Here is a 21,092-nt window from a genome sequence, read left to right as displayed (position 1 = left end):
CTGGTCCTCAACATGGCAGCTGGGCTTCAACGCTAAGAAGTGTAAGGTCATGCATCTCGGCAGCAGAAATCCATGCAGAACATACACCTTGAATGGAGAAGCACTATCTAGGACTTCAAAAGAATGGGACTTGGGAGTAATCATCAGTGCAGACATGAAGGCTGCCAAACAAGTAGAGAAGGCCTCATCCAAGGCAAGGCAAATGATGGGATGTATCAAGAGAAGCTTCGTCAGCCGCAAGCCTGAAGTCATAATGCCACTTTACAGAACCATGGTGAGACCTCATCTGGAGTACTGTGTGCAATTCTGGAGGCCACATTACCGTAAAGATGTGCTTCGAGCCGAGTCGGTCCAGCGGATGGCCACTAGAATGGTCTCCGGACTCAAGGGTCTCTCATACGAAGAAAGACTGGGCAAATTGCAGCTCTATACTCTAGAGGAGCGCAGGGAAAGGGGTGACATGATTGAGACATTTAAATACGTCACAGGACGTGTCGAGGTGGAAGACAGCATCTTCTTTCCCAAAGGACCCTCGGTCACAAGGGGGCACCCGCTCAAACTCAGAGGAGGGAAATTTAATGGTGACACCAGGAAGTACTTCTTCACAGAAAGGGTGGTGGATCACTGGAACAAACTTCCGGTGCAGGTGATCAAGGCCACCAGCGTGCTCGACTTTAAGAATAAATGGGACATCCACGTGGGATCCCTACGAGGGTCGAGCTAAGGAACTAAGTCATCAGCACTCAGACTTAATGGGGTGGGTCAGTAGAGTGGGCAGACTTGATGGGCTGTAGCCCTTTTCTGCCGTCATCTTTCTATGTTTCTATGTTACTACAAGATCCTGATTGAATAGCTCATGTTCCTAAAAACAAACCTCCTCTTGCTTGGTTCCTCTAAATATTCATGTGATAGAGAGAAGAACTGAGTGCATGGCTCCACTAAACAAAGCATTGTGCACACTATATGCCCTCAGGCCCATAGTCTACAAGTGGCACCTGAAGTTAGCCAGATATCGGTAGGCACTCTACTGGTGCCTAATTTAAGTACAAAACACCATTAAAAAAATAGTGTTTAAGGGAAAAATGTAGGCGCCTATTGGTGCCCCAAAAAAGAGGTGCCTGCACTGTATGATGCCTAACGCTGGACGTGACGTTAGGCATCATAAAGCACCTCTGTAGCTATGATTCAAGTGAAAGGTAAGCGCCCGAAATGTAGGCCTTGAAAACCCTGGCCTACATTTCCGCCACCTACCTTTCACGAAGTTGTGGTTCTATACATGGCACTGGAGTGTGACTGACACACAATCGACGGCTGTGTTTTAAGTGGTCGCTGATACTGGTGCCATTTGTAGAATCCAGCCCTCAATGTCTTGCTGTAGTAGAATGGAATGTTGCTACTTTTTGGGTTTCTAAAGCAGGACACGGATCTTGTTCAAAAAATTCTAAAATAGTAAATAGGGCTATAGGAAATTATTTAATTTATTTTTCATTGTTTAAAATTAGTCACAAATGTACTTTTCAAAGTTTATTTCATCTTCTATAATCAAATTCACCAGATACAGAATGGTGAATTTGATTATAGGAGATGAAATAAACTTTAAAAAGTACATTTGTGCCTAATTTTAAACAATGAAAAATAAATTAAATAATTTCCTATAGCCCTATTTACTATGGACTTTTGGGGTTTCTGCCAGGTATTTGTGACCTGGATAGGCCACTGTAGAAACAGGATACTGGGCTAGATGAATTATTGGCCACGTCAGGTAGTTGAGGCCAGTAACACACTCGACTTCAAGGGACGATGGGATAAACATGTAGGTTCGCTCCAGGGAAATGCTTAAAAAAGAGGGTTCTTGTTGAGAAAGGGTTCTTGGAGTGGGTTCTCTCCGGGAAATTCTCAGAGGGAGGGTTCTTGTTGAGGGAGGGCTCTTCGAGTGGGCAGACTTGTTGGGCCGACGGCCCTTTTCTGCCATCATACTCTATGTTTCTATGACCCAGTATGACTATTCTTATGTATTGCTTGGAAACAAACAGGAGAAACTGCCTTCATACCAGTGAACAGCAAACGCAACAGCAAAGGTGACCAATTGGTGTTCAGTCTGGTCATTTTACTCCTGCTAGGCTCTTACCAAAATTGTAAGTTTTATGTTAAACTGTATCTGCTGTACATTGCGAAGGATGAATCTTTTCATAAAGGTGTTTAATAAAGCTCAGTGAATAAATAACATTATTAGAATTTCTCTCTTTAATTATCAAATACTCATGTATGTGTATACATGTGTGGAGGGAAGGGGAGGCAGCTAAGGGCCTTGGAAGTATTTCCACCCACTGGCATAATGGGATCAATGCAAAAAGAAAAAAAAAAAAAGGATTACTTTAAGAAGCAGTTGTGCCCATGTAACTAGAACAAAATGTCATGTTTTAGCTAAGTATTTCAAGATTTAGAAAATGTGCTTCTGAAACCCAAAGATGCTAACAGAAATTATCTGTTAACTTGTGCAACCTGATGGTTTTCAATGTGCTTTGAGGCATGAAATAGATGTATGTGCATATTTATATTTTGTTTTGTATAGCACCGATAGCCTGTAAGCTATCAGCAAGAAGCAACTTCCTGCCAGGTTTCTGTAATCAAAATTCTTATAGGTTAAATTTTGCTTGTGTTCTATTCCCTCTAACGCAACCATAAAAGGGAAAAACAACAGTTTCACAAAACAAAACAGTAGAAGAAAAAGTACACAGCTCTAGGCCTTATATAGGAACATAACACGAAACAAAAAAAAGTTTATTATGAAAGTCCAAACAAGTCCAGTAAATATTAGGCAACTAAACTCTGTTGTAGGCAATGTGTGATAGAATAGTAGGACTCGACATGGTCAGCATTTTGGCAATATTAGCCTTCCTCAGAAGTCCATATATCCTGATGACACATCAACTATATAAAGAGCCCAAAGAGCTCTGTGATTTATAAACAAGAATAACAGATTAGGTTCTTACCTCTGTAATCTGGGTTCTGTTAGGATAAACAGGAATCCATACTTGAACTGTTGATTCCCATTTCCCATGAACAGCAGAAGGATATTCCTTTAAGAAACTGAAAACTCCTCCACTTCTGCAGTGCAACACACCACTCTGCTCAGTTGGTACCAAAGCAATTGAACACCACTGAAACATATGAAAAGAGAAGGAGAGGCACAGGGAACTTCCTCAGCAAGAAACACGTTCTGCTCTGCTCTGAAACTTAGAAATAGATTAATGATAAAAAAAAAGCATTTAACAAGTAACCAGAGAACAACAAACACTTGCATGAGTAGCTCAGATCTAACCTGCAGAAGCTATGGGACCCTCCCAGAAGGAAAGAGACAGGGAAACCCCCAATACCAAAACCATATCTTTTCTTCATCCTAGGCATACTAGCAATATCTGAGGAAGAAATCAGGCAAATTAAAACCAGTCCAAACAGGGAGGATAGTATGGACTCTTGTGTATCTTAACAGAACCCATATTACCGAAGTAAGAACCTAATTTGTCGTTCTGTTGCGCATATACAGGAGTGAGTCCATACTTGAGCTGATGTACCAAAGAAGTGCTGTACATCTAGGAAGGGACAGATGAGCCTACTCGTAGTACCGAGGACCCAAAAGTAGTATCCTCTCGAGCTGCCACATCCACTCTGTAGAACTTCATAAAAGTATGAAGAGTAGCCCAAGTATCAGCTCTGCAGATTTCATCAGGCAAAACGGCCTGAGATTCTGTCCAGGAGGACACTATACCTCTTGTGGAGTGTGCTGCCAGGGAAAGAGGCAGCTGTTTTCTGGCAGCAATGTAGGAAGAGAAAATTGCCCTGCGGATCTATTTGGTGATGGTCGCACTGGAAGATGGCCTACCTTGTCTCGAGTGATTGGTCAGTATAAAATGATGATCAGAAAGACTGGAGTCATTAGTCCTCTCCAGGTAGATGAACAAGGCTTTACTCACATCCAGCTTACATAGAAGTTTATACTGAACCCATAAGCTGAAACGTAGGCAGACAAAGTTCCTGATTAACATGGAAGGCAGAAACCACCTTCGGAAGAAATGAAGGAATTGTGTGTAGCGATACACCCAACTCTGTGAAACAGAGAAAAAGTTCCCTGCAGAAGAGGGCCTGCAATTCCAAGCTCCTTCTTGCTAAAAATCCAAGATGGTTGCTGTCAAAAAAATCACACCAAAAACAATCCGTTGGAGCTAAATACATAAAAAATAAAATAAAAATAAAGTTGCGATTTTAGGGAAGAGGACCCGAGCACTAACCCCAGAAACCACTAAAATTCCAAATTTCAGACCCACCCCCACTGAGGAGAGTTTGATGTAGTGGTTAGAGCTACAATCTCAACACTCTTAATTCTCCACTGCCCCAGGTACATTAGATTGTGAGCCCACTGGGACATAAAGGGAAAATGCTTGAAGAACCTGCCAAGATCAGCTGAACCCCTGACACTCCCCCCATCACAATTGGCAGGAGAGACAGCCACTCGTTACTGCTGCCAGCCCACCTAAACCCTTGACACCTTCCCAACCACAGACACCCCCCAAACCTCAACATCCCACCCCGCCACCCTAAGCCCATCCCGAGATTCCCCCCCTCCCCCCCGATGAAAAGCTGGCCAGAGGCATATCTATTCCCTCTGCCTGGCAGGGCCGCCTCTTCAAAATGGCGGGCCTTCCTCTTCCCGGTGCATCCTGGTATGTGATTCTCAGCTGCTTCTTAAGCAGCCACTGAGATCAGCATCCTATTCAGAATCAGGCCCACAGTCACTTCAGGTGCCTGCTTGTCTGAATCAGCCTGGTGGCAGGGAAAGGATTTCTGCCTCAGAAACTGTCAAAGAAAATCTTCAGACTGCTGACCGGATGAACCTCAGCCATCCACTCCTACCCCTAGGATGCCTCATGCAGCGATGGGGGGGGGGGAATTACGCAGCCTGCTCCCTGATACCCCCAAGATTCTTACTCAAGGGCCACACAGCCTGTGCTCAAGCCTCTGATAAAATCAGCAGGTGAGCCACTCCCAGGGGGATGGATTCCAAGCTCCTGAAGGGACCTAAATTAGCCTGGCTCCACAAGTACTATGAGAGATTGGCCCGGGAGCAGCAATCCTCCCACGTGGGACTGCATCTATTCCCTGATGGAGTATGCCCGAGCAGGGGACCTCTGAGCACCGAAACCACAAAGAACTTTAAAGATCCAGCGGAAAAAACACTGAAAACAATAAAGAAAAAACAGAGAAGAGCAAACACACTTTCTGAATTTGCTTGCAGAAGGAATAACTGAGGAGGGTGCTGTGCTCCACTGCAGAAGGGAAGGAGTTTTCAATTTCTTAAAGGCGGGGATGTCAGATTTCCTCCTTACAAAAAAAGAGGATACCTGGCCCCACCCTATTCCACCACAGCCCCCTCCTCCCAAAACACCCCTTCCCCCATCTACTTCCCCGAGATCTGGAGGGCTTTTGCTTATGTACGGACATCAACGTGATGATGTCACACACATGTGCATGTGCATATGATGCCATCGTGTCACATGCACAGAGGACCTCCAAACATGGACCCGAGCTTGGGGGCTTCCAAAACCTGGACACGATTCTTGAAGGGTTTTGGAAATCCCTCTGGGCATCCGAGCAGTCTTCTAAAAAGAGGACATGTCTGGGTTTTCCTGGACATCTGGTAACCCTACTTAAAGGATATCTTTCTGCACTTTGCAGGAAATGGGAATCAACGGCTCAAATAAGGACTTCTGTGTATTTGTAACAGAAACTAGGCATTCCCAGGGCCCTCCAAGCTGTCCGGGTACCGCCTCTTATTCCCTTCATAAATTCAGCACAGCCACTCTTGCTGTCTGCCTAGCTGCATCATCCAGGGCTTGTTCAAGAGATAAATGCTCATCTGAGAAATGGCCATTTTCAAAACAAAAAGATATATGGGTTTTTTTCTGTTTTGAAAATAGACATGTTCATTACTAGATGTTTGTGTGTGCTCTGCAAAACATCCAAACTTAGATTTGGATGTCATATTGAAAACGCCCCTCTGAGTCTTCTCCTTGATGTCAGCATCATTTAGTATTTCAGTAGAATATGCAGTATGAGATAAGTATGTGTGCTACTTGGTAGTGGCATAAAAAAAATCACACAGAGATCCTTAATCTATACATAGGCAACCACCAGATGTGGAATATAGTTGGCCACTGAAGGTGATATACTGTAACTATCAGTAAGAAACAGCTGGTTGTTATTACTAGACCAAACTCAGCTCAGTTGTAGTTGGATCAGGTATGATTTCCCAGCTGTCACTATCCTCCTCTCATTCATCTCCTTGCCAGCCCATCTCTTGGTCTTTCCTACATGATTCTACAATTTCCAGTATATCTCCTCCCTCCATTCTTGAAGCCCAGCATCTCTTCTCCCTCTCTCATGGCTTATCTCACTGAGTTTTTTCCTCCACTATCTTCCTATCCAATATCTCTTCCCTCCTGTTCCCCCCCCAATCCATCATTTCACCTCCTCTCTCTTCCCTCCCCCTCATGGTCCTACATTATTGCCACTCTCAACCTATGACCAGCCACCCTCCCTCCTGCCCCCATCCAACATTTAAGTTTCTCTCCCTCCCTCTCATCCCCTTCTCCAACATATTTCTTGTTCTTCCCGACTGCCCTTCTATCCAGCATCTTCCCCTCTCCAGGCCTACCTGTCTCCCCTGGATTCAACATCTCTGCCCTCCAGTAGTCACATGGGGGCGGGAGAGTCTGGGGTCCTCAGGCCTCTCAATCTTGGTTCAGACAGCCCCAGTGGCAGTGCATATACTGTCAGGCATTCCCCCCACCTCACAAACTATGCAGTCCAGTATTTCTCTCCTTTCCCTCCTCTCCAAGGTCTGGTTTCTCTTCTTGCTGACCCAGAAGCTTTCTCTCTGAAGGACACCGAACTGTGCAAAAAGGAAAAGACAAACCAGACTGTGGGGAGAGGGGAAAGCAGAAAAACATTGGATTATAGGAGGTATGAGAGGAAAAGGAGGTGGGATGGAGAAGGAATGTGTTGACTCCACAATCTACCCCCTCCAAATTTAAGGGTTGTCTAAACCCTTGTAATCCTTCCCTCCAATTGTCCACCATCTCTCTCCCCCATCCCCCATTCATAATTTGTTTTTCTGATCCCTCTCCCCACCTCTGGTCTGCATTTTCCCATCTTTCTTATCCCTCCCCATGCCCATCCCCACTCCTGGGCCAACTTTAAACAGCTCCAGGAGGCCTGTGGTCTGGACATCTCTTCCTCTTCTGTCCATCTCCCTCACTTCCCCTCATCTTCCCCAAAGATTTCCCTCCCAGGCGGAAACAGGAAGTTGCATCAGAAGGGGTGGATTATGGCAGAAGGAAAGCTTCAGGGCAGCTTGTGAGAATGGTTTCTGGGGCCCCTCTGAAAAGGAACATTTGGATGTTAAAAAGAATACTGGGAAGGTGAGGGGAAGTTAAAGAGATGTCTGGACCACGGGGCCTCCTGGAACTGTGGGCCCATGGCAGCTGCCCTGTTTGCCCTCTCCTAACACCGACCTTGGTCACATAGAAAAACTTGCTTTCTGATTTTAAAGGTCAATATACCATTCCCTACCAGCACATTCCTGGGAGGGAGAGAGGCAGATAAATTGCATGTTAAAAAACTTTTAGATTCTACTAACTTTCCTCAAAAGCTGTTTCAAGGTATCAGAGCAGATCTGTGGCACTTACCAGAACCTTCCTGAATGTCCCTGAATTTCTCACATTCCTCCATATTGAAAGAACTTCTCTCCTCATCAGAATATGATCTGTTTGCATCTCCCTGAAAGGTAAAGAAATAACTCAGTGGGAGGGTAGATGGGGCAAGAGCGAGGTGCCCTAAAAAACCTTTCTTCAGAAACAATCTACCTGCGTATTTACAATTTTCACATCTCCTCATAAGTCTCTTTTTCACTTCTTCTATTTTCTCTTTTTTCCTAGTCCACTCATCTCTCTAGTTCCTGTCCCTTTCCTTTTCACCCCATTACTCTCATTCATCTCTCCCTTTCCATTACTAAAGATATCCATTTCTAAGAACTTTTCAATTAAGTGCAAAAGCCCAAAATCAAAATGGGAAGAAATGGTGAAACTTGGATATAATAATTATACCTGGGTAATAATAAACCAACTAATTCTATATACAGGGCTAACATATTGCACATGCAAATTTGGCATGCATCTAATTTGCATGTGCAATTTAATTAGTAAATAAGTCAATTAGCATTGATAAATGGGTGCTAATAATCAATCATCAGCACTAATTTTCATTAATTAAAATTTATATGCACATTTCGATGTGTGGGATCTCGCACAGGTCTGAAAAGGGGGCACGGCCTTGTGGAGAGTCATAGGCAGATAAGGGGCAAGGGGCATTCCTGGAATTTACATGTACTTTTACTTAATCACCTAATTTAGGTTCAAGGATTTACACTGGTGTTCAGTTGGTCCTGCGCAATATTCTTTACATGGCGCCTAACCTGGAGTGCCAATTATAGAACAGCGCTTTGTTTTTAAATTATTTTTGTTACTGATTTTTTGGGCATCATTTATACACAATGCCTGAAATATATCTGCATTTATACACAATGCCTGAAATATAATCCACAATGCCTGAAATATATCCGCATTTATTATTGTTGCATAAACAATAATTATATAATCTGATGCATAACATTATTTATATCAAGAGCAATTCTACAATGCTTGAAGAAATGAAATATTTGTATGTAAAATGCGGGCTAAGATAATATATTATCATAACTGTTAAACATGTAGACAGCCATGTGTTCAATATGAATCATGATTAGAGTGGTTTCTGTGCGGTAAACAAATCATATATTATATAGTTTTGTGCATTGATGAATTTTAATTTAGACTAATTTCTTACTGAACTTCAAAATTATACCAGTAAAAAGAGCAAACCAAAACTTTTAACATATGTTTACTCTGTTAAGAAGCATCTGGAGTTTTGGACATCTGCAAATTCTGATTATTTTCTGAGAGATTATTCTGAAAATATTTATAGAAACAAAACTCATTTACTCATTGTCTTCTAATTTTGATATTTATTCTGTTCCCCGATTGATTCATTGTTCTAAGCCTGTATCTAGTTTGTCTCATGCTTCAGGACTGGTTCTGTACCAGCCCACGGTTGATAAATAACGGAAAGAAATAGTGTAGTTCCCATGTAAACCACAATATGCAAAGAAAGTGAGGCAAAATTCAGACGAGGAAGATCCAATCCAATTCCAAATGACTTTAATGAAAGAAATCTGCGTTTAGCTACAAAGGGCACACTTGTCAGAAATAAGGTTTGTAGCACAGTAATGAATAGACTCAAAAGATTCGACATGGCTATGTGTCAGCAAACAATGCCCACACTAAAAGTCACAAATACTAAACATTGTGTCACTGATAAAATATGGTGAAACCAGACTGCTGCACAAAGTTTAGAGGGGGCGGAGTCAGTGAATAATGGAAGAGTTGGGTCCTTCACAGACTTCATTACACATAGTAACATAGTACATGATGGCAAATAAAGACCTGAATGGTCCATCCAATCTGCCCATTAGTTATACCCATTAAAAGTACATAATTAAGTGGATTCCAAAGACTGGTCTTTGTGATATTTGGAGCATTGAGATAAAGCATCAGATTACTGCGTCTCAATGAACACAAATTTGGACTTGGAGGATGAAATGTACGGTGTCTGCATCTATGAGACAAACATGTTTTTTCTTATTACATAGAACATTTTGGACCCCAGTTCGTTTACAGAAATTAGATAGTTCAAAGTCTAATAGATGCTGGCATTGTCATCTTGAAGCAGGGACAATGGATCATTTTCTGTACTATTGTCCCTTGATACATAGATTTTGAAGATCCATCTGGGATCAAGTGAACAATTTATTGGAAAATCCGGTGGCACTGACGTACGATACCATCTTATTTGGTATGTTCATGAGAGCTAAAAGTCAAATATCTGCTTGGAATAATAAACTTCTCCTTATAATGACAGGGGTTGCCATGCAGCTTATTTTTAAAAATTAGAAGAACTGGGATAGGTTAAATTACACATTCTGGTGGGAATCCCTCTGCAGTGGCGTACCAAGGGGGGGGCGGGAGGGGCGGTCCGCCCCGGGTGCCAGCCCTGAGGGGGTGCTCCCGGCCTTGCCGTTCAGTCCCCCCCCCACCCCCGAAGGACCGCTCGCCCCACTGACCTTCCTGCACCACCTGTGAAGCAGCCCGCAGCGTCAGCGATCCCTGAACTGCTTGGGCGCTGCTTCCTGCGCCGCAGTCCCGCCCCTCCTCTGACATCAGAGGAGGGGCGGGACCGCGGCGCAGGAAGCAGAGCAGGGATCGCGTTGCGATCCTGCTGCGGCTGCTTCCTAGGTGGTGCAGGAAGGTCAGTGGGGCGAACGGTCCTTCGGGGGTGGTGGGGGGGTACTGAACGGCAAGGCCGGGAGCATAGGTAGTGCTGCTTCATAGGTGGTGCGGGGAGGCCAGGGGGGCGAGCGGTCCTTCGGGGTGGGGCGGGCGGGCAGGCAGGCAGGCTTTCAAGGGGGAGGGGGGTGACAGGCAGGCAGGCAGGCCTTCAAGGGGGGGCAGGCCTTCAAGGGGGGGGCAGGCAGGCCTTCAAGGGGGGAGGCAGGCCTTCAAGGGGGGGACAGGCCTTCGGGGGGGTGTGCAGACCTTCAAGGGGGAGGGACAGGCCTTCAAGGGGGGGCAGGCAGGCCTTCAAGGGGGAGACAAGTCTACAAGGGGGTGGGACAGGCCTACAAGGGGGTGGGACAGGCCTTCAAGGGGGGGACAGGCCTTCGGGGGGGGTGCAGGCCTTCAGGGGGGGTGCAGGACTTCGGGGGAGTGCAGGACTTTGGGGGGGTGCAGGACTTCGGGGGGGTGCAGGCCTTCAAGGGGGTGCAGGCCTTCAAGGGGGGGACAGGCCTTCAAGGGGGGGGGGAACAGGCCTTCAAGGGGGGTGCAGGCCTTCAGGGGGGGTGCAGACCTTCAAGGGGGGGACAGGCCTTTGGGGGGTGCAGGCCTTCAACGGGGGGACAGGCAGGCAGGCCTACAAGGGGGAGACAGGCAGGCAGGCCTTCAAGGGGGGGGGACAGGCCTACAAGGGGGTGGGACAGGCCTACAAGGGGGTGAGACAGGCCTTCAAGGGGGGTGCAGGCCTTTAAGGGGGGACAGACCTTTGTGGGGGACCCTGGTTTAGAAGTACACGGAGGGAAGGGGGTGTTCAAAGAGACGTGCATATGCCAAACTTTGGGGGGGGGAAGAAATAATGGGTCTAAAATAGAGGAGAGGGAGAGAGATGATGGACCATGGGATTTAGGGAGGGAAGGAACAGAAAGGGAGGGAAATTGGACACAAGGGATGGTGTGGAGGATTGATAGAGATACTGGATAGGAGGGTAATTGGGAAAAGAAAGGGAGAGAAGGTGGACTCTGGGGTAGTGGGGAAGGAGGGAGAGATGCCGGATGAAAGGGTAGTTAAGAAAAGGTGGATCTGTGGAGGGAGATGAAAAAAAGGAAAGATACCAGACTTCCTGGGGAGGGAAGGGAAATGGAAAGGGAGGACAGAGTTGGCAGATGGATGGTTAGCATGCAGAAAGAAGAAAGAAGGAGACCCTGGCAAGCAAGTTATCAGAAGAAAACCAGAGCCTTGGACCAACAAGATTTGAAATATAACCAGACAACAAAAGGTAGAAAAATTAATTTTATTTTCTGTTTTGTGATTATAATATGTCAGATTTGAAATGTGTATCCTGCCAGAGTTGGTGTTGGACTGCAAACGTGAGCTAGGATTTAACAGAGGGAGGAAAAGTCCTTTTTGTTTCTTTATTTTATTTACACCACAGCGCCAGTGTGGTTAGGAGAAGCCAAAGGGGGTGAAAAAGCTATAAAACCCACCAGGAGTTTTGAAAAAAATCACCCAACTGGGCAGGAAAATCGAATTGAAAAACCAATTCAATAGGCTGAATCGAATCAAAATTTTTTTTCCTGAATCTGGCAGCATTAGTTTGCGCTACTGTCTTAGACTTTAGGACCTGGGATTGGGTAGAGATTGCATCCTCAGTACTTTATAATGCAAGTGAAACGAGGATTTGGTCAGACTTTTGAAGGGTCTGCAGAAAAAAAATATTGTATAGGCCGGGGACATGAGACAGCAGGAAATGGGAACTTTTCTTCCTTCTATTTTTGTGAATGGAAAGGCTGAGGATGTCAGAGAGTTCAGTTAAAATATGTGCTTTATAAGAAAATATAATAACGTGTTTTATAAAGTTTATAGCATAGCTGGCCTACCCAGTGAGGTGTTCCTAGTGGTGGTGGTGGCAGCGTGTCAATGTGTTGAGAGGAAGAGGTGGTCTGGGAAATTCTGCTGAGCAAACTCCGGGCCCATTTCCACCCCCCAGTTAGTCCACTCCACTCAACTGGTTCACACACTGAGTGGGTCTTTGGGTGTTGTTTTGGGATCTCTTCCAGTGGTTTATCAATATTTCCTTCTGGTCCAAGGAAGGAAACTTTGTTATCCTTAGCATTGACCTACAGAATATGTTTGTAACAGCGCTGCTTGTGTGGCATTAGGCTATGTAGTGATCGAAAGAAAAAAACAGACCTTTACACATTTTTGCACTATATGGTGGGTGTATGAGGAGATTCACATTTCCTGCACAGCTAAGTCCATGTGAAGTTACCTTGTGCTGTATTTGACATCTAGCAAGGTCTCTGTTTGAAAGGAAAGATCTAAACTTAAAAATGAAGTGGCCAGAAGTTATGGTAAAAGCAGATAGTGTAGCTGGTTTTAAGAAAGATTTGGACAAATTCCTGGAGGAAAAGTCCATAATCTGTTATTAAGATATGGGGAAAGTGTCTGCTTGCCCTGGATCGGTAGTATGGAATGTTGCTACTCTTTGGGTTTTGACCAGGTATTAGTGTCCTGGATTGGCTACCATGAGAATGGGCTACTGGGCATGATGGACCATTGGTCTGACCCAGTTAGGCTATTCTTATGTTATGTTCTCATTTGTAGGGGCCTTTGTTTTCACTTCTTATTTTAATGTATTTTTTTTCTGGGAACTTATCAGTGTTTTTTATAATGGGAACAAAAATGGAAGAGAATTAATGTGTGTGGAATGGGAGGGGGGTAACTCATTTCTTCAGCTAAATAATTCAATCCACCTCAACCAGACATAGGAGAACTCACGCACCATTCACACACCCTCCAACCAAAAACGTCAAAAGAAAAAAACTGTTTGACAACCTCCTAGCCATTTGAGCTGCAACACTCGACCCCCAACTCTACAACCAATTGACATCGACCACAGACTGCAAAACCTTCAAAAAGAAATAAAAACCCTTCTATTCAAAAAACACATAAAACCGAACTAACACAATCAGAACTGTCCCAAGCATCACCTGCAACTACTCCATATGTACTTCTGATGTCATGACAATTCAGACATAATTTATGTTATGTTATGTTTGGAATATAAGAAAATTTTCACTGCCTGTTTCTATTCTGACCATTTATTCCGTTTCATGGTCATTACAAAAAATATTTTTTTACATGGGGGAGGGAGTGTGTGTCAAAAAATGATGGGCCCCGGGTGCCACATACCCTAGGTACGCCACTGTCCCTCTGTTATATTTTTTAAATGGAACGTTTCATGGCCATACAACAGGGACGTTACAGGAATTTTATGGATGTTTGGGAGCCATTGGCAAAATTTTGTAAGGAATGATAACTGATTTTATTTCATTGACCTGTAAACATACACATCCAGGGTGGGGCGGGGGGGGGGGGAGAGGGAAGGGAGCTGCATTGGAATTTGATTCAGGGAATTTATGGATAGTTTCTTGAAGGGTGGGGGAAAATATAATTGTACATTAATGTCTGAAAGTTTATTGTGCTTTTATTGTAATATTATATGTATTACTTGTTGCACAATTGTAGTTTGAAAATTCAATAAAGATATACAAAAAAAAGTACATGATTAAGTTAACTTGTCTCTTCTTTGATATTTCTGGTATTGTCCTAGGTTCCAAATGCTGAAGTTGCCGTCCAAGCTCACTCCAGCCTATCCAACCATCCTGTTTGCAGGATATCTACCATAAACTCTGGCCAATAACATCCTCATGTTCCAAGTTAGTGGTGTGCACAAGCATCTACTGCACAAAATGAACTATTTATTGTGAAAAAAATATATGACTCCGCTTCAGCCTCCGATATTGATCAAAAAGAGTCCCATAATAAATTGGGATCCTCTAATATCAGAGACTGAAATGGAAGTGCTTCTCTCACAAACATCTTTAGGATTTTTCTCTCAAATCCTACGGCAAAATCTTGAGGTGTAATCTCAACCTGCCTAATATCACTAGAAGCTGCACCAGCAATTAATTTGATAACTACCTGAAACAATGCTTTAGAATGACTAAGAGATGATTTTTTTTTATTAAAACAGAAACATTTCTGCAGATTTATATGATTGCAGTTTCAAATTGTATTCTTCCTGAATTATTCTCGAGGGATATTTTCTCCACATCCTCTCACATTGTCTAACCTCATGCTTTAACAACTAAATCAGTAGTAAACCAGGGAACCTTTTTACTATGAGGCCACTCTAATACCTTATATTGTGCAATTTGATCTAATGCTTCCAAAATGGACAGATTCCAAGAATTAGTTATATTAGCACTTAGAGACTAGCTTGGTCACCAGCGATGTCATATGACATGGCCAGTTAGCACCAACATTCACTGGCTGACCGGCTAAGTTTAGCAGATAAATAGAACCACCTAAATAGCAGGTCTTTCTTTGGCCACTATAACTTAGCCAGTTAGCTGATGAATATCAGCTTAACCGGCTATGTCAAAAGCGGATACCCCCACCCCCCCCCGAAATTCAATACCGGTCACTAGTTATGGCCCAGCATCGAATTTCCAGGTTTGTCGCCAACTGCAGGAGATAACCAGACTGCCTTCTATGGTCTGAATATTGGGCCCCTAGGCTTTTACTAAAGAAAAACTACTTCCTTCCTTCCTCCCTCCCTCCTGTTTTTACATATCTACACTTCAAACGTCAACTTATCCTTTTCCCTGTCTCCCCCACTGACACCCTTCCGTTCCTGGTTCATACCTCTGCCTGGAATCCTTCCACCAAGATAGCAACCAGCAGATTGAAAAGGACATAGTTGCCAAAGGTCATGAGCGCCACAAAATACAGTGCAGCCCATGGAGACGTGCTTGCCATTCCATTGTACAACACCACATTCCAGTCCTCCTGGGTCAGGATCTGCAAGAGAAGAAGAGCAGCCAGTGCATGAAAGCAACTACCTTACTAACATCAAAACCAACCTGCTGAAATGGCCTTCTATAAATGAGGTTCTCCATAATTTTGCACTCAGAGAGAACTTTCTGAATGAGTTAGGGCAACTTAGAGTAGTCTCAAGGCTGAGGTCTCAATGAACAGTGCTTGAACATCCTCTTTTCAGCTCAGAAGCAGTAATGGAGTCACTGGTTTTCCATATTAGAACTTTAACTGTAATACACGGCATCAAAGTGGTAAGGTAGGGGGAAATGCAGGCCCTGTGTTCTAATGATATCTTATTATGCATCTGTACACCAGCTATTTATATTCCTAATTTAATTGACAAACAAAAGAAATGTGGAATCCTTTAAGGCAGGAGTAATTTGAATAGCTGTGAAATTATGTCTCTATGGATGACAGAAATGTAGCATGGGATAGAGAACAGGTTGCCATCTCCTACTACCATTTCTACAGTCAGGTACAATGTTGTACACAAATATGCTTCACAGAGCTATTGCAAGATACTATAGACCAGTGGTTCTTAAACCTATCATGGGGGGGGGGGGGGGGGGGTTTCAATATATCCTGGATGAGTATGCATGAGGCAGATTTGCATATAAAGGAGGTGACAGGCATGCAAATATGCCTCATGCATATTCATTTGGGATATCTTGAAAACCCAACTGGCTGGGGTTCCCCCAGGACAGGTTTAATAACCACTGCTATAGACAAACAGGATGTATCTTGTCTCCCATTCCTCCCGATGCCTTGCAGGCCTCCACCAGGCCTGCCATAAGACCTGGTGGTCTAGCAGTTGGCCAGGACAGAAGGGATCCCTCCAACCTCCTGTCCCAGCCAACGCTAAGAACTTTTACCTCCCTCCCACCTCCCTGGCATACCTTTCAAATCCCTGGTAGTCCAGTGGTGAACCGGGGCAGGAGCGATCTTCCCACGCTCCTGCCCTGTGCAGAGCCGCTAGATGAATGACAAATAGCACCAAAGGGTTCCAGAAAAGAAATGAAACAGAAAAACAACAAAAATTATGGAACAGGATTGGATGTACCAGCTGTACTTTAATAAGCATTCAAAAACATAAAAACAGTCCACAAAGGATATATACTGTCATAAACGATCTATAGTATTACAAGTGACAAAAAAGTCACAAAAAATCCAAGTATACACACACAAAAACTTCCACTGTTGGCTCACATCATGTGACTTATATATTGGCTATATACATATACATATATATGTATATACATATATATATATATATATATAGCCAAGGACCTATTAAGACCTCTGAGGAAGGCATTATTAGTTTTGCCGAGACATGATCCATGTCAGGTCACTTGTAATTTTATATATTATTTGGTTTTTACTGTGGGTCACTTGTGATTGTACACACATATCTTTTGTGGATTGTTTTTGTTTTTTTAGACACTTATTAAACTGCCACTGGTACATCCAATTCTGATCCACAATTTGTATCGCTTGTATATTTCTGTGGAACAATTTATCATTTTTGGAGATCTCTTGGCAGCTTGCCTCCTTGTTGGGTAGGGAGTTGAGGAACCAAGCTAGACCCTAAGGATGCTATTTAGGAAAGATAATAAAAACAAAGCATTGCATGGCTATCAAAAGCTGATTTAAGAAATGGCTCTAGCAGGGAGGGGGGGCTCTTTTTGCGCTTTTGAGCAGGAGTTGTTCCCCTTCTTTTATGTTTTGTGTTTACTTTTATTAAAACTTGAAATACCACTTGATTTTGGAAAGAACATAGCAATTTACATAGTAACATAGTAGATGACAGCAGATATAGACACAAATGGTCCATCTAGTCTGCCCAACCTGATTCAATCTAAAAATTTGTTGTTGTTTTTATTTCTTCTTCTTCTCCTTAGCTATTTCTAGGCAAGAATCTAAAGCTCTGTCCAGTATTGATCTTAGGTTCCAACTACTAAAAAGTTCTTTTTTATTATATAGACTTACACCAAAAAGCATTACAATTTAACACATTACAAAGTCACAGCAGCAAATATCATACAAATAATACAAACATAAACTGACACTTCACTATCCCCACACCAAACCTGTACATATGAAAACTAAACAGCCCCAAACCCTGTACACAAAGTGACTAGAAATCCCCCCTCCCTCCCAACATAAATACAAAAGCTCAGTTAAAACAAAAACTGAAACACACGTCAGGGAGGCCGAAGCCACACCCCCTTCCACAGTAGACGCCACTGCTGTTCATGCCTTCTTTTCTCTCTGCTTCTACAATTTGGCACACTGCCCGCACCACATCCATCGCCACTGTGTCTGGTACCAGCTGTCGCTGCCTCAGCGACATCTGGCAGCGTGCTATCCAAATTAAATACTTCAGGATGGACAAAATAATAAAAAAAGTTTCACCATACACCCTCTTCCCCCCACCACCCCCATAAACCCAATCCGTATAACTCAAACTTTCAAACAAACCCACCTGAAACCCCAAATCCTTGGCCACCCTCCTCCCCACCTCAACTGAAAAGGGGCAAAAACACAAAAAATGTTCCATTGTCTCTAACAGTCCCTGGCACTCCCCCCCTTGGACACTCCCAATCAGCCACAGGTCTACACTTCAGATTTGCCCGGACATACATCTTGCCTTGCAGTAACAGCCATGCCAAATCGAAGTACTTAGGGGGCAGGTGTGGCATCGCCACATAATAGAGTGTCTGCTGTTGACATATCCCCGGGCAATCCTTCAGCAGAGGTTCCACCGCATAACACTGGTGCAGTACTCTTTCTGTCCATTTCTTCCTCCCCTCCACCACTTCATCCACCCTTACCCTCCAACTCCTAACTAAACGGGCCATGTCCGCCTGACCCGGCACCCCTGCCAAAACCCCCACCACCCGCTTCTTCACTATTTCCACTCCTCCTAACCAGTCTTTCCAAAACACTGTACCCCACGTCTGAACACTTTCCACCCATGCCACCTATTCCTACTGTCCCCTCACCAACCCCCCAAATGGAACTGGAGGAAGAGGGAGGAGAAAAAAAAGAATGGGGTTCACCATCCCCAAGCCCCCTTGTTCTTTTGCCAAATATGTTACCCCCCTCTTTACTGGATTTAAGCGATTGCCCCAGAGGCACTGAAAAAAAAGACTGTACATTGTAGTGTGCAACCCCTGCGGAAGCACACACACATAACTAAGGAATAGGAACAAAGGAACCAAATATACTTTCATTAGATGCACCCTTTCCAGAAATGTCAGCTTCCACTGCTTCCAGGCTTCCACCTTCTGCCGCCCTTCCTTTCCAATTCTCCATTTGATACGCCTCATCCCCACTGAAGACAACCCCCAGCACCCTTACCCTCCCCTCTGGAGGCAAGAACCCACTTGTACTCTCCACCTCGCATGCCGGATCCCCGAGTTTCAACAAATGATTCTTTTCCTGGTTAATGCGTGCCCCTGTGGCTCCTGAATACTCTCCCAGTATTTCCTCCATTCACCCAAACTCTCTCTTTGAAGACACAAACACAGAGATGTCATCGGCATATGCTACCACCCTGACCTTTGTGCCTTCCCCCATATCTATCCCTGTTAATCCCCCACCCTTCTCCAACCACTGCAGCAATGGATCAATGGCAAACACATATAGCAATGGACTTAAGGGACATCCCTGTCTCACCCCTCTCCCAATGGAGAAACTCTCCCCCCTCCACCCATTCACCAAGGGAAAAGTTGCTGCCTCCCTATAAAGAGTCTTCAATCCCTCCACAAACTGCACAGGAATCCCATACTTTGTAAGAAACCTCCCCCCCCAAATATTCATATGGCACCCTATCAAAGGCTGTGGCTTGGTCCAAACTAACTAGCACCCGACCCCTCTCAACTGCCTCTCTTACTATTACCGCTGCTTCTATTGCCCCCCTCCCCTGCAAGCCACCTCTCCCAGTCTTGCGCACATCATCTTTGCTAAAACTTTCCTATCTGTATTAAGCAAAGAAATCGGCCTCCAATTTCCCACCCTTGACCCTTCCTTCCCTGGCTTCACAATCAAAACCAATACCGCTTCCCTCATGGACCTCGGCAGAACAGGCTGACAGCTAAGCTCCGTAAACAGCCGCACCAAGAAAGGTATCATTTGCTCACAAAATGTCTTTAAAAACTCGGCTGTCAACCCATCTGGACCGGGTGATTTCCCTCTGGTCAGGCCGGCTATCGCCCGTCTTACCTCCTCCACCGTCCATGGGCCATTCAGCGCTTCTGCCTCCTTCTCTGTTAACCCTCCCCCCACCCACGGGGTCCCCTCTATATATTTCTCCCACCCCTCCCTTCCCTCTTGTCCAACTGCAAAGAGCCCCCCAAAATGCTCTCCCACCACCCTCAAGATCCCTTTTCGTGACTCCTGCTCTATCCCCTCATTGTCCCACAAACTCCCCATCTTCTGCCGTTTGACCCTCTCTTTGCATGCCCTGAAAGGGTCTGGTGAGATAAAATGCCCATAGTCCCTTTCCCACACTAAGGACCTATATCTATCGTTCTGTAGTGCTTCAATTTTTCCCTTGAGTACCTGAATCCCCTCCCCCTTTTTACCCCTTCCACCCTCCAATTTAATTCCTTCCTCAAGGCTACCAGCCTCCCCTCCCTGTTTTGTGATGCCCTCCTACTTATTTTCTTGAAAAAACCCTTGATCCTACCCTTCACAACCTCCCACCATTCCCCCAATGACTCGTATGCACTCACAGTAGACAGCTGGTCTGTCCAGAACTCCCTAAAGCCTCTTGTACACTCTCCTCCTGGAGCCATGCATTGTTGAGCCTCCACAGACCCCTACCCATAACTGGGTTCTTCCCCCCTACTTGTATGCTCACCAAAGCATGATCCATAAATTCAACATGCTGCACTTGGTGAGGGACCTGACAGTCTTCCCTCCTTACAAAAAACCTATCGATACGACTACGGCATTGCCCCCTGCCAAACGTAAACCCCCATTGCTTCCCAAAAGCTGTATAAATATCAACCAGCTCTGGCCCCTCCCCCACCTGTTTCAAAAATAATTCATCATATCCTAAAGAAAATTTCCTCCCTTTAATATCCTCCTGCCTCACCACTGCATTAAAATCCCCTCCCCATACCACCCTCCTGGCTGTGTATAAATATGGTCTGACCCGGGACATTAGAGCTTTACGCTCCCACTTCCTCTGAGGACCGTAGATGTTCACCAACCTTACCTCCTCCCCCTCCTCCCTTACATCCAATATCTGCCCCCTCCCCCACCCAATTCCACTACCCTACGCACTTCCACCACCCTGGAGTTAAACAGAATTGCCACCCCCCATATGCCTCCTGGGTTAATATCCAGTACGATGGCCCCCATTTCCAGTCCCTTTTAGCTTTCCACAATAAACTTGGGTGGTCAACCCTTGTTTCTTGCAACATGATAACATCCAGTTTTTTGGAAGCCAGGAACTCATAAACCATAAACCGCTTTCTCTCCGTCCGGAGACTAGCAACATTCAAAGTTGCAATATTCAAACCGGGACCCCCTATCATGACACTAATTTAGATTTCTTCCCCCCCTTCTCTCCGCTCCCCTCTTCCATTTCCCTCTTCACCACTACCCCTGGCGGGACCGCCTCGCCCTCCGCCAGAATCAACTCTTCCCCAATTCCTTCCCTTTCCTTATCTTCCCCTTCCTTAATCACATCCCTCCCCACCATCAAAACGTCCT

At 44.7% G+C, this 21,092-nt stretch overlaps 1 protein-coding gene across 7 annotated transcripts in view; it reads right to left on the bottom strand.

Annotated features, from left to right (window-relative positions):
* The window catches only part of CACNA1I (calcium voltage-gated channel subunit alpha1 I), a 1,298,213-nt gene that overhangs the window by 261,865 nt on the left and 1,015,256 nt on the right, over positions 1 to 21,092 (bottom strand). For all 7 annotated transcript variants that reach the window (XM_033929511.1, XM_033929508.1, XM_033929510.1 and 4 more), the window contains 2 exons: positions 15,195 to 15,350; positions 7,746 to 7,836 (listed from right to left, as the gene is read on the bottom strand). In XM_033929511.1, the coding sequence (XP_033785402.1) occupies positions 7,746 to 7,836; positions 15,195 to 15,350 (247 nt within the window). The remainder of the gene's footprint in view (positions 1 to 7,745; positions 7,837 to 15,194; positions 15,351 to 21,092) is intronic.

This window comes from Geotrypetes seraphini, chromosome 2 (genome assembly GCF_902459505.1).
Source record: "Geotrypetes seraphini chromosome 2, aGeoSer1.1, whole genome shotgun sequence".
NCBI lineage: Eukaryota > Metazoa > Chordata > Amphibia > Gymnophiona > Dermophiidae > Geotrypetes > Geotrypetes seraphini.
This window is presented reverse-complemented; position numbering and strand designations above follow the sequence as displayed.